Source organism: Protomyctophum bolini (assembly GCF_963924005.1).
Source record: "Protomyctophum bolini genome assembly, chromosome: 20".
Taxonomy (NCBI): Eukaryota; Metazoa; Chordata; class Actinopteri; order Myctophiformes; family Myctophidae; genus Protomyctophum; species Protomyctophum bolini.
In genome coordinates this window covers 5,272,964-5,289,089 of record NC_137881.1, presented here as the reverse complement: position 1 = coordinate 5,289,089, position 16,126 = coordinate 5,272,964, and the positions used below count along the sequence as shown (strand labels likewise).

At 44.4% G+C, this 16,126-nt stretch overlaps 1 protein-coding gene across 1 annotated transcript in view; it reads right to left on the bottom strand.

Annotated features, from left to right (window-relative positions):
- LOC308335917 (solute carrier family 24 member 2) overlaps positions 1-12,312 on the bottom strand; it is a gene marked incomplete at both ends in the record, with an annotated part of 80,466 nt that extends 68,154 nt beyond the window's left edge. Inside the window, one exon of the mRNA XM_080793140.1 lies at positions 11,374-12,312. Coding sequence (XP_080649266.1) covers positions 11,374-12,312 — 939 coding nt within the window. The remainder of the gene's footprint in view (positions 1-11,373) is intronic.
- Between the last annotated feature and the right edge of the window lie 3,814 nt (positions 12,313-16,126).

Below are 16,126 nucleotides of genomic sequence, written 5' to 3'. Positions count from 1 at the left end.
GGCGGGGGAGACGGGTTCGACAATATACTGCTCAGTGCAAAACCCTGCTATGCTATACGCTACGCTTTGCCTTTCCCCCCTAAAACCCATCCATGGTATACACAAAGTGCTGGCTAATCTGATCTGCCTGAGCCAGTATTTTCAAAGGCATCCATTCAGTCCATCAGCTAAACAATGACATGAGGCCACAAGATAACAAGATAAGCTCTGAGGCCTGCCTGCCTGCCTGGCGAGGTGCTTCAGCAGGGGGGGGTCTTTGCCCTCTGATGAAAGACCTTTTCTAATGCCACGTATACACGGTGGCAATACCGCGCCTGTTCCATCCATCCATCCATCCACCACTTCAGTTCCAAATAAACATATCTTGGTAAAGTTATACATGCTGGATGTGGTGTGGAATTTTAATGTGCACTTCCATGCTTTCCCGGAGGATGAACCATATACCGATTGTGGTGACCCCCCCCCCCATGCCCTTAAACAGGCCTATAAACGAAAGACACAATTATTGAAGATCTCAAAAACCAATTAACGCATTTTTGGGGCGGGAACCCCTTTTTGATGTTTAAGCATTCTGTTCTACTTTAGCTATTGAAAAATAGCAGATCTACAAGCTCATATAGCGCGGCACAAATCTTTGAATATATATTTCAGAGCGAACATTTTTAACTAAAATATTGGCGGCTTCTGGGGGGTCCCTGGAATTACATATTTTGAGATGGGGGTCCGTGGCCCAATAGAGATAATTCTGGGGGTCCTTGACATGAAAAAGGTTGAGCACCACTGACAATAGAAACAATAGTTTTTTGCAAAAAGGGTGAAGTATCCCTTTAAGCTGCCATGCAACCAGACTCCGAAGATTAAATGAAACATATCGTAATACGTGACGTCCAGTCCAAACCGTATGGCTCCCAGAGTCATGACATTCTGACAATGGCCTTAGTTACAGACACACACACAGACCATCCCTATTACTGTCTGTCTCTCTCTGTAGTGCATATACTGTAAATAGCCCCATCTGATAACATCCGAAGCGGCTATAAATAGCGCACGCACACTTAGAAAACAGAATCAGAGGTCACTTAAGACGTCCACTTAATCAGGCAAACTGTGTAATTGTGACAGATGTGACATGCGCTCGCTGCACTGACAAAGCAACGCGACATCAACAGACTATTACCCAGTTGAAAGTACAGTGGGGGTGAACTATAAAAAAAAAAGTAAAGATTTTTGCCTTTTACATTCTCTAGAAGATACTCATTTATTTTAAGACATTAGAAGAATATGAGGATGAGGCTGCCAATTTCCATCTGACACCCATAGCTGAATCTATATAATAATAATAATCTATAATTACTGTACAAGTGTCTGTATCCTTTTCCGTTCATTAGCATGGGTGTCATCAGAGATTAAAATAGGATGCATTTTGCATCCCAAAATGCAGTTTATGGTTTACTACTGTACCGTTTATTATTCTAGTTTATTTTGCTATAGCTTTAGTTATAATAATCATTTCTTCTTCTGTTTTCTACATGAATATATAACCATATAAAATGAAATGGGAGTTAACCTATTTTGGGCGGGAACCCCTTTTGGTGTTAGCATTATGTTATGCTTTATAGCTATTGAAAAATAGCAGATCTACAAGCTCATAGCGCGCCACCGAGTGGCGCGCTACGAGCTTGTAGGTCTGCTATTTTTGAAAAATCGAAGAACGACTGACATAGAAACATAGCTTTTTCAGAAAACTGGTATCACTGGTGTCATTCAGAGGGATAAGCTGCCATTTTCCAGTCGTCGTAGAACAACAATAACAGCAACAACAGAACTGGATGTTAGTACCCCAAGCACCACAGCAGTCAAGTTCAAAGGTCAAAGGTGATAACAGTGACTTTGGGGGTCAAAGCAAAGGGCCCTCGTCAGGGGGCTTAGGGGGTTTGAGGTGAATGTATAGCAGGGCAGCCCCATGTTGACCTGGGTTTTCTCGAAAAACCCCATGTTTCTAATGTCAGTGGTTCTCAATTTTCATGTCAAGGACCCCCAACATTATATGTAATTGGCCGCCGACCAGCATCTGAAAACGTGTTGTTCCAGGGACCTGCCCCAAAAGCAATGATTTGAGTTGAAAACTCAACAATTTTTCAAAAATAGCAGACCTATACAAGCTCGTAGCGCGGCACTCGGTGCCGCGCTACGAGCTTGTAGATCTGCTATTTTTCAATAGCTGAAGCATAACATAATGCTTAAAACACCAAAAGGGGTTCCCGCCCAGAATGGGTTTAAGCCCAGCCTAATTGTATTCCCCTTTGAATGAGCGGTGTAGGTGATTGGTTTTCCCATGGCGGTGTTCGAATCCAGGTTGTTACAGAAGAAGCATGTCTCCAAAATGTTGTCTCGCAGAAGTTACTTCCCTATAGAGTATACGATAGTATTCTTTTTCACAACAGTTTTAGTGTGCTTCACAGATAACAGAAGGGAAGGTAACATACATAAATATGTATTCACACACACACACAAGCAGAGAAAAAGCACAACGAGATTATGCCAGACCAGAAACAATAAAAAAAAATCACACCTGTTTGAACCGAGTGGTGCAACTCCCCTCTCCCCTCTCCCCATGCCTCTCTCTCTCTCTCTCTCTCTGTAATTAGCACTATAGGCAACAGTGCAACACTATCTCTCTCTCTCTCTGTTTCTGCCACAACAGCGCCACTTTTGCCCCTACTGGTACTCATAGTCACATAGCCACACACAGTCACATTAACCTAGTCACATAGGTGAACACGGACATTGCTGTTCCTTGGAGTGGCTGGTTGCACCACTCAAAAAAAGTAGAGAAGGTGTCCCGCCAGGCCAGGTTGACTACCCCAGGGCCCGCCAGGCCAGGTGGACTACCCCAGGGCCCGCCAGGCCAGGTGGACTACCCCAGGGCCCGCCAGGCCAGGTTGACTACCCCAGGAGGGCCCGCACGCAAACTTTGTAATCTTGAAAAATGTGCGACGGTGGCGAAAAACACAAAACAGAGCCGCCTGCCTCCGGTCTGGCCGAGACAAAAAGCCTAGATTTTGCATTTATACATTTCGACGTTGTCCAGTGAACAACCTGCCTCGGCTGACATTTGGTCAAAACTCACAGCCTTTTGTCATATATATGTACGGTCGTGTTAATTCGATTGAGGGCTTATTGAGGATCTCTTTTAATGAGGCTAGGCCACGGTCAAGTATCTGGTCATTGTAGCTGACGAAGGAGGAATGCCTTTTAATGGGGACTATAGCAGGCCAAACTAAACCACCAATGGCGTTAGTTTGGTTTATGCATTGCTTGTACTTAATAAGCGCAGATTTATCGATACAAATGCAGTACAGTATGTTCCTCATTACTGTGCTGCATTTTGTGCTCATCATGATAATAATAATAATTATTATTAGTAGTAGTAGTAGTAGTATTAGGGCTAGCCCCAAATATCTGGATAATTGCACGACAGGTTGGTATTAGAACATTAATTTAAATGTTCAGATGCTTAATTTAAATGTATAGCTTTCTTTCCGATGACAGAAGCTGACGAGGTGCACGTCTGATTCTGGCAGCTTATTGTAGGTCTGCTATTTTTGAAAAGTAACTAAAATATTGGCTTCTGGGGGGGGGGGGTCCCTGGAACTACATATTTTGAGATTGAGAATCTGGAGAATGTGTTCGGCACGGGTTTCTAACACTCTCTAGCAGCCTAACGGTATAAAGGCTGTTTTGGCCATTATTTCTGGAACGGTAAGTCCAAACTGTTCAGTTCAAAGCTTGTCGGAAGCCTTGTTCAGAATGTCCTCAAAGTCTTGAGGACATTCTGAATCCAAGGGCCCCCCCATTAGCTCAAGGCCCCTGTGCACAGGGCACGTGCACATTTGGCACAAGCCATAAATCATCATACACCGATGGCGGGGCTCAAGGGCCCCTGTGCACGTGCACATTTGGCACAAGGCCCCTGTGCACATCATGCACATTTGGCACAAGCCATAATTCATCATACACCAATGGCGGGGGGGAAACCATGCAAGGCACCGACCAGCACATCGGGAGAAATTAGGGGTTCAGTGTCTTGCAACAATTAGGACACTTCGACACTAACTCTGGGGGAGCCCACAGGGTTTGAACTGGCAACCTTGCGGTTATAGCATCCGGCCATCCGGCCACTTATTCTGCATCTGAGCCACGGACCACCATCTGATGACATTTAGCCTCTCGGACCCATCTGAGCCATGGACCACCATCTGATGACATTTAGCCTCTCGGACCCAAAATATGTTGTTGTCGATCAAAATAACAATTCTTCTATATATTCTCTAATTGTAATTAGACTTCTTGTAAATTAAGTAATGCAGATGTTTAGCAATAATGTAACTCTTCATTTTTCCCTCTCAAGAGTTAAAGATCTATCAGGGTCCATTTGGTTACCAACTCTCCCATCATTTAGCATGGGGACCACCTGGAACCTTCCTCAAGCACCACTGGTGGTCCCCGGACCACCGGTTGAAAACCACTGATTTAGAACAAGGATTTGGATACTCGAGAGCTGAATATCTGTAATTTGAACTACTACTACTAGGCTACCAGCTCAGTGGCCTTGTGTTTACAGTGTCCGACCTGAGACTGGGAGGTCGGGGGTTCAATCCCCGGCCGGGTCAGATTCATACCAAAGACTCTAAAAATGGGACCCAGTGCCTCCTCCCTGCTTGACACTCGGCATAAAGGGTTGTATTGGGAGGTAAGCGTCATATCCAGGAGGGTGTACTTGTATACATCAAGCTGCCTCACACTACAGAAACAGGAGATAGGCTCCTGCCCCTATATGGGCCTCATGGCTCGGCAAGGCTACTTACTTACTAGGCTACTGTTATTATTATTATTATTATTATTATTATCCCTTTTATTGGTCACAATGATATTATTCAACATTTATATTAACATGTTCACTATTCTGAATAAATGAAATACTATTATTCACTATATATATAAATATAATAATAATTAGCCTATATACAGATTATTTTGGCAACTCTTTTTGAAGTTGTTTTGGTTAATACCCAATGGGACATGCATGGCGTGAGGCATGGTGGTACTGGAGAGAGGTCATGATTTGGGGGGTGATGCTGCTAAAAGGGGCACGCCACCCACCCACCCACGCACACTGACTGAGCAGAGCTGGAGACACACACAGTTCTGGTTCTGGTGAGTGCAAAGTATCGATAACATTGTGTGTCACCCCACCCCCCCCGGGGGGCGGGCCGAAAAGACAAATCCAGCCAGCACCTCTTATCTGTCGAATGATCCAAAAAGCAAGCCCTGGTTTTTAAGCATTCTGCAGCTCCCTGGACCGGACCGAGAGCAAACGAGGCATTATTTTTCAGGAAACGAGAGGCAACGCAGGCGATCAATTATTGGCTTTGATAAACAAATTTCATATTTGCTGGTTGGCTAATACTTTCCTTTTGCGGCCAAAAATAGAAACACAGGACCATCAATTATGTAATGACATGAAACATAGCGGTCACCCGGACAGCATGGGGCATTATTGATGAATGACTTCTGGAAGCACAATGTCATAGAATCAGCCATGTTACTGTTACTTATACAGACTCCATTACACTTACACAGTGCCGGGCCCAACACAGAACAACTAGTCATAGTACAGACTCCATTACACTTACTGTCCCGGGCCCAATACAGAACAACTAGTCATAGTACAGACTCCATTACACTTACTGTCCCGGGCCCAATATAGAACAACTAGTCATAGTACAGACTCCATTACACTTACACAGTCCCGGGCCCAACACAGAACAACTAGTCATAGTACAGACTCCATTACACTTACACAGTCCCAATACAGAACAACTAGTCATAGTACAGACTCCATTACACTTACACAGGCCCAATACAGAACAACTAGTCATAGTACAGACTCCATTACACTTACAGAACCGGGCCCAACACAGAACAACTAGTCATAGTACAGACTCCATTACACTTACACAGTCCCGGGCCCAACACAGAACAACTAGTCATAGTACAGACTCCATTACACTTACACAGTCCCGGGCCCAACACAGAACAACTAGTCATAGTACAGACTCCATTACACTTACAGTGCCGGGCCCAATACAGAACAACTAGTCATAGTACAGACTCCATTACACTTACAGTCCCGGGCCCAATACAGAACAACTAGTCATAGTACAGACTCCATTACACTTAGGGTGCCGGGCCCAATACAGAACAACTAGTCATAGTACAGACTCCATTACACTGACAGTCCCGGGCCCAATATAGAACAACTAGTCATAGTACAGACTCCATTACACTTACAGTACCGGGCCCAATACAGAACAACTAGTCATAGTACAGACTCCATTACACTTACAGTGCCGGGCCCAATACAGAACAACTAGTCATAGTACAGACTCCATTACACTTACAGTGCCGGGCCCAATACAGAACAACTAGTCATAGTACAGACTCCATTACACTTACACAGTGCCGGGCTCAATACAGAACAACTAGTCATAGTACAGACTCCATTACACTTAGAGTGCCGGGCCCAATACAGAACAACTAGTCATAGTACAGACTCCATTACACTTAGAGTGCCGGGCTCAATACAGAACAACTAGTCATAGTACAGACTCCATTACACTTAGAGTGCCGGGGCCAATACCAAACAAGCAAACAGCCAAACAATACCAAACAGCCGGCGGAACAGTATTCCTGGTATTCCTGAAGTATAATCTAAGAAAATGATGCTTAAACGGTTAAACCTATAACCCTATTCCTAAACTTAACCTCAGTAAAACTATGCCTATAGTATAAACCTAACCCTATTCCTAAACTTAACCTCAGTAAAACTATGCCTAAACCTATAACCCTATTCCTAAACTTAACCTCAGTAAAACTATGCCTAAACCTATAACCCTATTCCTAAACTTAACCTCAGTAAAACTATGCCTAAACCTATAACCCTATTTCTAAACTTAACCTCAGTAAAACTATGCCTAAACCTATAACCTTATTCCTAAACTTAACGCCAGTAAAACTATGCCTAAACCCTAAACTTTTATTTCTAACCTTATTCTCAGTAAAAAAAATAAAAAAATAAAGAATACAAGATTTCACCAAGTTTTCAAATGTGTCAAAAAATGAAATCTTTAAAAAAATAGCTGCTATTTTCAAATGTAGTATATATATATATGTATGTTTTGTAATAGTAATCCAAATCGTGGAGTAAAAGTAAAAGTATTGGAAATTGGAAATACTCAAGTATAGGCTACAAGTACTACAAGGTATACAGTACCTAAGTAAATGTACTTTGCACCACCGGTTTCCTGTATATTATACACCTCTGAAGCTTCTTGTGTTTTTTTTGCATGCTGGTGGTGGGGTGGGGGGGGGCTGCCGGCAGGCGCATACCACCAGCACCCACTGCACACTAAACGAAGTGGAAACCGAGCTACACTTCCTAACCATCTGTCCATTGTACCAAGACATCAGAGACACATACTTCCCACAGATCACAACCAACACACGGAGGTTTTGAAAACATGACCAATGACAAAAAACTCCCATATCTGCTGGGCTGAAGTACAACAATGTGCAAACACAGCAGCAAGATTTGTGAGTTGCTGTGATAGGAGAAGGATATCAAATGGAACACAACCACCCTAAAGACTAATCATTGTGTATACCGGTATTCCTGCACTATACCTGCATCGAGTGATCTTGGTACACAGAAGTTGATCTATTGAAGATTCTGACCTTCAAAGTACATAATTTTTGTTCTGATTGTATTGCTGTATTGTTGTATTGTTCTTTCTGCTTTGGCAATGTAAACGTATGTTTTCTCATGCCAATAAAGGCCTTTGAATTGAATTGAATTGGGTGGGGGTCCGTAGGGGGGTCCCCCCCTGGCAGGCGCATACCACCAGCAGTGGGTGGGGGTCCGTAGGGGGGTCCCCCCCCCCGGCAGGCGCATACCACCAGCAGCCTGCTGTCTTTGAAGCGTCGACCCGAAGCCGCCCCGTGTTTCCTGTCCTGCTGACTATGTATAGTTTCTGCCTATGCCAGCAATGTAATGTAAGCCAGCGCCAAATGTCACCATGTCATGTCATGTGTGTGTGTGTGTGTGTGTGTGTGTGTGTGTGTGTGTGTGTGTGTGTGTGTGTGTGTGACTGTGTGAGTGTGTGTGTGTGTGTGTGTGTGTGTGTGACTGTGTGTGTGTGTGTGTGTGTGTGTCATTTCCAGGTAATCAAGCACAAGGGCATCCGTGTCTAATGACACCAATTATTGCTGTTCCTTACGCCACATTAACACATGCTTGTGCACAGCTGTTTATCAAAGTTATGAAAGTTTATCAAAGGGGTTCCCGCCCAGAATGGGTTAAACGTAACTTGTTCTTCTTGGTGGGGCTTGCTTCATATAATACTTTCTCACCTCACTAACTTATCCTTTTTGTTTTTCATCCCATCCTTGTCACACTTGTGCGCACACACACATGCACATGCACGCACGCACACACAAACACACACACACACACACACACACACACACACACGCACACACGCACACACACACACTTAGGCCACACCTATTGCATTGCCAGTTTCATCAAAATAACACTTTTTCCAAAATCTCGTTTTCCAATGTTCCAAAATAAAAAATAAAAAATATATAAATATATTTCAAACTATATTAATCCCATAAACCCCAAGAGAACAAACTGCACAATAAGAGGTATTAAATTAGCAATAATGTTCACACTAACACAAAGGCCCTTCAGTACAACAAAGTTTCACTCATAACACATAACATTTAACCCATTTTGGGGCGGGAACCCCTTTTGGTGTTATAGCATTATGTTATGCTTTAGCTATTGAAAAATAGCAGCTCTACAAGCTCATATAGCGCGCCACCGAGTGTCGCGCTACGAGCTTGTATAGGTCTGCTATTTTTGAAAAATCAAAGAACGACTGACATAGAAACATAGGTTTTTCAAGAAAACTGGTGCATTCTGAATGCCAGTTGCAGAGAGGAGGGTGACGGGACAGGGTGGTGTAGCCAAAACGAAGGGACAGGGTGGTGTCATGGTGGCGTTAGCCGTGAGGGGAGCATCACCCACAGGGTGGTGTCATGGTGGCGTTAGCCGTGAGGGGAGCATCACCCACAGGGTGGTGTCATGGTGGCGTTAGCCGTGAGGGGAGCATCACCCACAGGGTGGTGTCATGGTGGCGTTAGCCGTGAGGGGAGCATCACCCCACAGGGTGGTGGCGTTAGCCGTGATGGGAGCATCACCCACCACGCCTGAGCCAAATGGAGGGAAAGGCCAAACCTGCTGAGAGCGACTGAGGGAGATGAAACGTGGCAGAATCTCGTCCACTCATCTACTGTGTCCCGTATCTTTCTCTCTATCAAAAGTTGCTTTTTCCACTACCAGTGCCCGAATGCACACGCACACGCACACACACACACACACACACACACACACACACGCACGTCACACACACACACACTCACACACACCAACCTTCCCTCCCCGCACACACATTCTCTGCTCTTGTCCAATGTACCCAGAATGCATTGCATCTCAAGGTCAAGGATGTCTTATTAGCACTACTGCATTCCTCCTTTACACAAAATGCACCGACTCGATTTCACCACAACCGACTATTTTTTTTCCTCCTCTTCTTTTTTTGCTGCAAACAAATATTGTTTTTTTATAAATAAACCAGGATTCCAAGTGGTGATTATTGACGTTAGCCTTCCTTGGAAAATCATGTGACCCCCAGCCGATTAAATTAAGTGCACTTTATAAAAAATACAAATCCTGATTCAGTGAAAGATTTACAGTGTACTGTACGGTCCAACTTTCTGGGATCATATTCTCAAAAAAAAGATAATTTCCCTCTCATGTCACAAAGAAACCTATACATACTGTATATATATCCATCCGGATAATCTCTACACCGCTATCCAATTGCGACACAGTTTTTTTCCTTTGCCCTCAAGTGTCATTGAGGGCACATACAGTTCGTGAATGAATTCTATTGTACTTACAGTACAGTACAGTACGTCACAATTCAAATCAGCAATAGACAACAAAGACTTTCTAACAGTACAGTGAGTGTACACTACTCCACTTTGCCAAAAAAAAAAAACCCTTGTGTTCTCTATACCTACCACGTGAGAGGTGGTGGAGGACGGTTTTTTGATGTGAAAACATGCAACAAGCAATGCCTCACAACAGTTAAAATATAATAAAGATATTATGATGAAGGCAGATCTAGAATTTCCTTTTGACTGCAATGAGAAACGAATGAAAAAAAAAGCTTTCCAGGAATTTTGTTTGACAAACTATGGGAGAAACCATTTGTCAAGCTTAACCCAGAATGACACTGGCATATTTGACAGCTTTTTTTATTAATCCCACAGTGGAATACCGCATGGCCGTCGTTGCAATGCAGCGTCACTTCAACAGAACGGCTATACACTATATATATATATATATATATATATATATATTTCAATTGTTTACATTGTTGTAAAGCCTGTGGACCTGCTGTTTGATGGTGTGAGTCAGAAGGATAGACAGTAAAATGCTCAGTACTGAAGTGTATAAACATTATAGGGTCCCAGACACAGTTTGTCAAACAAATATTAAGCACAGCTGATTTTACTGTGTGCTGATATTGTGCACGTGTGCGTGTACTGTGAATGAATGCAGACATCCGTATACTGTGTGTGTGTGTGTGTGTGTGTGTGTGCGTGCGTGCGTGCGTGCGTGCGTGCGTGCGTGCGTGCGTGTGTGTGTGTGTGTGTGTGCAAAGAGACATGAGTGTTCCTGTATAATGATACAACTGGCGGCCCGCGGACCACATGCGGCCCCCCAACTTCACTTAATGTGGCCCTCAGATTAATTCCGGATATGTTATTGATTTCAGCTGTTTTACAATTTCCAAAACATGCAAACATATGATCCGCTTTAATGACTTATACAGTCTAAATTAGTAGCTTAATGCTGAGTAGAATTACAAATAATGTTATTGTCTTTTTTTTAATGTCCAATATATTTGTATTTAGTTTAAAAATGACTTTTCAAGGATCCCGATTAAAAATATTCGGGATTTCAATTCAAATATAGCAAAATAAATAGCCGATTTACAAGTTCGAACTTGTAAGATCGGCTATATTTTAGGACATGCATGCATTGTGGAGTATGGAAATATAATGGGCCCTCTGCATGGTCAAACGTTGCTGCTGTATATATATAATGTATAATTATATACATTATAATAATCATACTGTATAATGAACGAAGACGCTGCGTGCGATGCTCACCTTGGGCTGCACCTCCACTTCCACCACCTCGTTCGTCCTCATGCAGCCCTTCACGAACGACTCCACGTTCCCGTTGAACTTCATGAAGATGACGTAGGAGGCGTACGCCGACAGCAGCGCCACGCTCTCCCAGATGATGATCTCGTTATCCAGAAAGAAGACGATGAGCATGATGAGGTCTATGATGTAGAAGGAGACGTCGCGGAACAGCGGCCACCACGTGAGGTTGAGGATCTCCTTGGAGAAGATGGCGCACATCCCGATGACGAAGAGGATGTTGAAGACGGCGGAGCCCACGATGGTGCCGATGCCCACGTTGCTGTGCGAGATGAACACGCCGATGACGGACGTGAAGAGCTCGGGCGCCGAGCCGCCCGCCGCCATGAAGGTGGCGCCCGCCACGTCGTCCGAGATGGCCAGCTTCTCGGTGATGACGGTGAGCGCCGGCACGAAGAACTCGTCGCAGACGATGGCCAAGGCGATGAACATGTAGAGCATGCCGAACATGTGCAGGCACACCGCGCCCTGGCGCCGCTCCTCCAGCGTGAACAGGTCCGTGGGGTAGTCGCCCTTCTCCGTCTCGTTGCCGCCGGCCGCCGCCGACGACCTCATGGCGATGGGCATGTCGGCCATGGACTCGTTGTCGTCGCCCTGGTCGCGCTGCGTGAAGAGCAGAGTCCTGTGGGGCGCCGACTGGTGGAGGCTGATGGCTTCCTGAGGAAGCAGTGGCTTATCTGAACTCCAGGTGAAGGCACTGTAGGAGAATGAGACGGCGCTGATGGCGGCCAGGCTCAGCACGAAGCCGAGGATCCGCACGGGCCTCAGCTTCCTCCGGTGGTGCTGCAGGGCCTGCCGCTTGCACGCGGCAGAACCCAATATGGGTCTCCGTGTTGTTGTTGCTGCGGCTCCTCCGTCCATGCTGGGCTGTTCCAAACCCATGGCTGTGGGAACTGTTTGTTGTCCTCCTGACTCCTCAAAAGCTGGGATGGGAACGAGGGAGAGTGGCGCGGCGGAACAAGCCCCTATCGGAGATAATACATTGGTGCTGTTTCTTTGGGCTTCAAATGTGGCGAGAGGAGAACTCCAGGTGCTTTCCAGGGTCTGGCTTGCCAAACGCTGTCTTCATAGTAGCCTCTGTAAAAAAAAAGATATACATAAGAAGATTTAACAACAAATGTGATTGATTGTATTTGTACCGCATCGTGAACATGAAAGTGTTTGCAAAATGCAGCTCCACTATATCTAAAAAGAAAAAAAGGTCACTTGTTCTGAACCATTTGACAGTAAATCAACAAGATTTAGACCTGCTGGGAGATGTTTCACACATGTTATAGGATTTTGTCTATATAGCCTAAAACATAAAAAATATTACCCAGGCCAGGTTGTTTTAGTGAATATAATAGTATGTTGTTGAATCTTTATAGTAATACAATATAACTTTACAAGTGGGGTGGTTGTATCTGGTCTCCCTGTTCTTCTTTAGAGACATTTAGAATAGATCCTAGTGTGGACAATATGGACACAACCCTGTTTCTATACCTGAAGGTTAAAATGTTATACGTCTCCTCAGAGCAAGCAGTCAGGCTCTGTTAGATAATCAGTGGTTTTTAAAAAAAAGAAGAAAAATCAGCACTTGCGCAGTAAGTTACATAGGCTAATGCAGCTTTATATACGCTTGCAAAAATAAAACAAAACCAACAAGGGCCACCTTGAGAATGATGTTCTGTGTTTTATAGCTGTATATAAGAATGGTGGGCTTTGCTTTAAATTGATTTTTTAAGTGTGTCTGTTCAATTGTAGGCTACTATACACAGACACATTGGTGTGTGTGTGTGTATAGTTCAACTGAGGGGCTGTAATAAACTATAGCTGATGCATGCTGTTCACTCCTCAAGGTTGAAGGAAAGCAGTCGCACACACACGTACTGGAATGGTTGGTGTAGCTGCCCTGCTGCACGACGAACGATGCAACACCATTTCTAGGCTAAAGTCTAATTCTGTGCCCGCCGCAGTTCAGCACGTTGACCTGACTGAGGAGGAAGTCAGAAATAGCCACTGCTTTTACATTTCTTTGCTTTTGCAACGTTTCGGCTGCATGATGTGCAAAAGAACTGCTTTCCCTCAAAACTTCACATTTCTTCACCGTCGGTCTTCATCAGTTTCAGTCAGTGTGCGTCTGTCTGCATTCGTCCTGTGTACGTTCTTCAAGGTTGCCACTAATCAAAAAGATCTTAACCAATACAATACAACGACCAAAACTTATTACAATTGGGCTATTATGCCTAAAATAAATGGCTCACAGATGAGTTAATAAAGCCTATAGCGAATATATAGGAACTAGAACTTTGTGATTTAATGAAGCACAGCCCCTTAATTCTCTACCCAAAGCATAGCCTGTATACGTAACATTACTGATGGTGCAGGGGGGGGGGTTTTAAACAAGCATATGATTTGTTTGCTTATTATTGCCACTATAGTGTTGAAATAAAATGTCCAAATCAATGAACTTAACTCTTTTTTTTAATTAAACTTGTTAATTTTAGACCATATAATGTCACCATATGTTTAGCATGGCCTGCTTAAACTGCATAGGGAGAGACATCAGGGGAAACTGCCCTCTGAATAGCCTATGTTCAATTAAAAAGAAATAATGAGTCACACACATGCGCACGCGCACGCACGCACACACACACACACACACACACACACACAGTGACACACACAGTGTCTCTCTCTCTCTCTCTCACACACACACACACACACACAGTGTCTCTCTCACACACGCACACAGTATCTCACACACACGCACACAGTATCTCTCTCACACACTCACACACACACACACACACACACACAAATACGGTAGGCCTTGGCTCATATTATACTATTTAGTATTTGTGTCAGAATGTGTTGAGACTTGAGAGTTTATACCGTCATGTTGCCATATATGCAGTATGCACCCCATGCCCTTCAACCGTCTCTCTCACTCCCCCCCCCCACCACCACCACCACCAGCCATGAATCCCAGTCATCATAAACAAATAGCTCACCAGAATAAAGCCCCCTTTCTATCTATCGCGATACGGTAGCCTACGACAGACAGCCCCGCTTCGTGGACTGACGCATAGTGCGTGGAAAAGAGAGGTTCACTAGTCCGGACCGAGGACGGAGATATAGAAGAAGAACTGGCGGATCATTTCTTACCTTTATAGAGGCGAGGAAACAAACCGCGGTGGAGGCGCAGGCAGGCGCAGGTGTAGAAATTAGGAATCCAGCTCTCTCCTCTAGCCTCCGTGCCCTCTTGCTCTCATTGAGCACAATGTGACTGTGTGTGTCTGTCTGTCTGTCTGTCTGTCTGTCGCTGATCGTCCCCTCTCTCTCTCTCTCTCTCTCTCTCCTCTGTCCTCTCCTCTCTCCTCTCCGACAACAGAGGTGGAGCTTTTGCAAAAAAAAAGAAAAAGAAAAAACTGGTTCGCAAGCTGCTGTGCTCACCTCTCTCTCTCTCAAAGCATCATCACCATCCCTCCCGTCTCGGTTGTGGCGAGAGAAATTCTTCTGGTTTCCAACAACAACAAAAAATATAGGCTATATATAAAATGCCCTGGCTAATAATCTATAGTACTAATTGCTCCCGATCAAAGGCAGCTGGGCTGGTGGTGGTGGGCATCACCATGTCGTCTCACAGTACCACGTGAGACCGACTATAGTTTCTGTTCATAATAAAGCCAGGTATATTGTTATGCTATAGAGGGGGGACTGACTGACTGACTGACTGACCGGACCGTATAGTGCAGGAGACAAGCGGTTATCCTCCTCCTCCTCCCCGGGTTGTTGCATGTGGTGCAGCTCACACCGCAAGCACCAGTGATGTTGCACTTAAAGAGGGCGGAGCTCTCAGATGAGTTGGTTTACATGCACGGTGAAGGCAGAGAGATGTCCACACACACAGTCAGAAAGGGCAGGGTGTGTGTGTGTGTGTGTGTGTGTGTGTGTGTGTGTGTGTGATGACTGAGCAGGTGGTATATTCAGTGTGGAACATTTCTCTTGTTTATTTCCCAGTAGGCATAGCCTACTACTAGGCCTATACGTGTCATTTCAAGGTCATTTCCTCTTGAAGATCAACGCCTTTATCAAAAACTTAACATTGAAACACATCTGTACACAGGCCTAATGCATAATATAGTGCCTAATATGGGCCTATATACCCTTTTAACTATAATTGCACAATTACGTTTTTAAGCTATATTCTTAGTTTTTAAGTTTAAATTCAGCCGTACTCGTCGTGAAATCAAATGGAGATCGAGGGACAGTCACGGCACATTTCACGGACACACACATATAGCTTCAAGGTCACATGTGCATGGCGGACAATATTGTGGACGTATACAGTATATATTGTGTCGATTTCACTGCCTATTATATTTTCCCCACCACCACCACCATGCAGTCCATTCCACATCAGAGAAAGCCGCTCCACGTCACAGCTCCTCCACCATGCAGGCACATGTAGAGAGTGTTATATTAGAGGGGCAGGGGCTGACTGACTGACATCCCATAAAATAGAGAAAATAGCAGATCTACAAGCTCACAACTCTAGCTACAACAACAAGCTAAGCTATTTTCTGGCGCAACCCTGCACTCTATCTACTGGTGTATATACGACATGGATTTATAGAAACAAATTAGTTCAGGAGACTTTGGGGGAAAAACACAATTCTCCTGAATGCTGCCTTAATTCCGGCATGGCTGCATG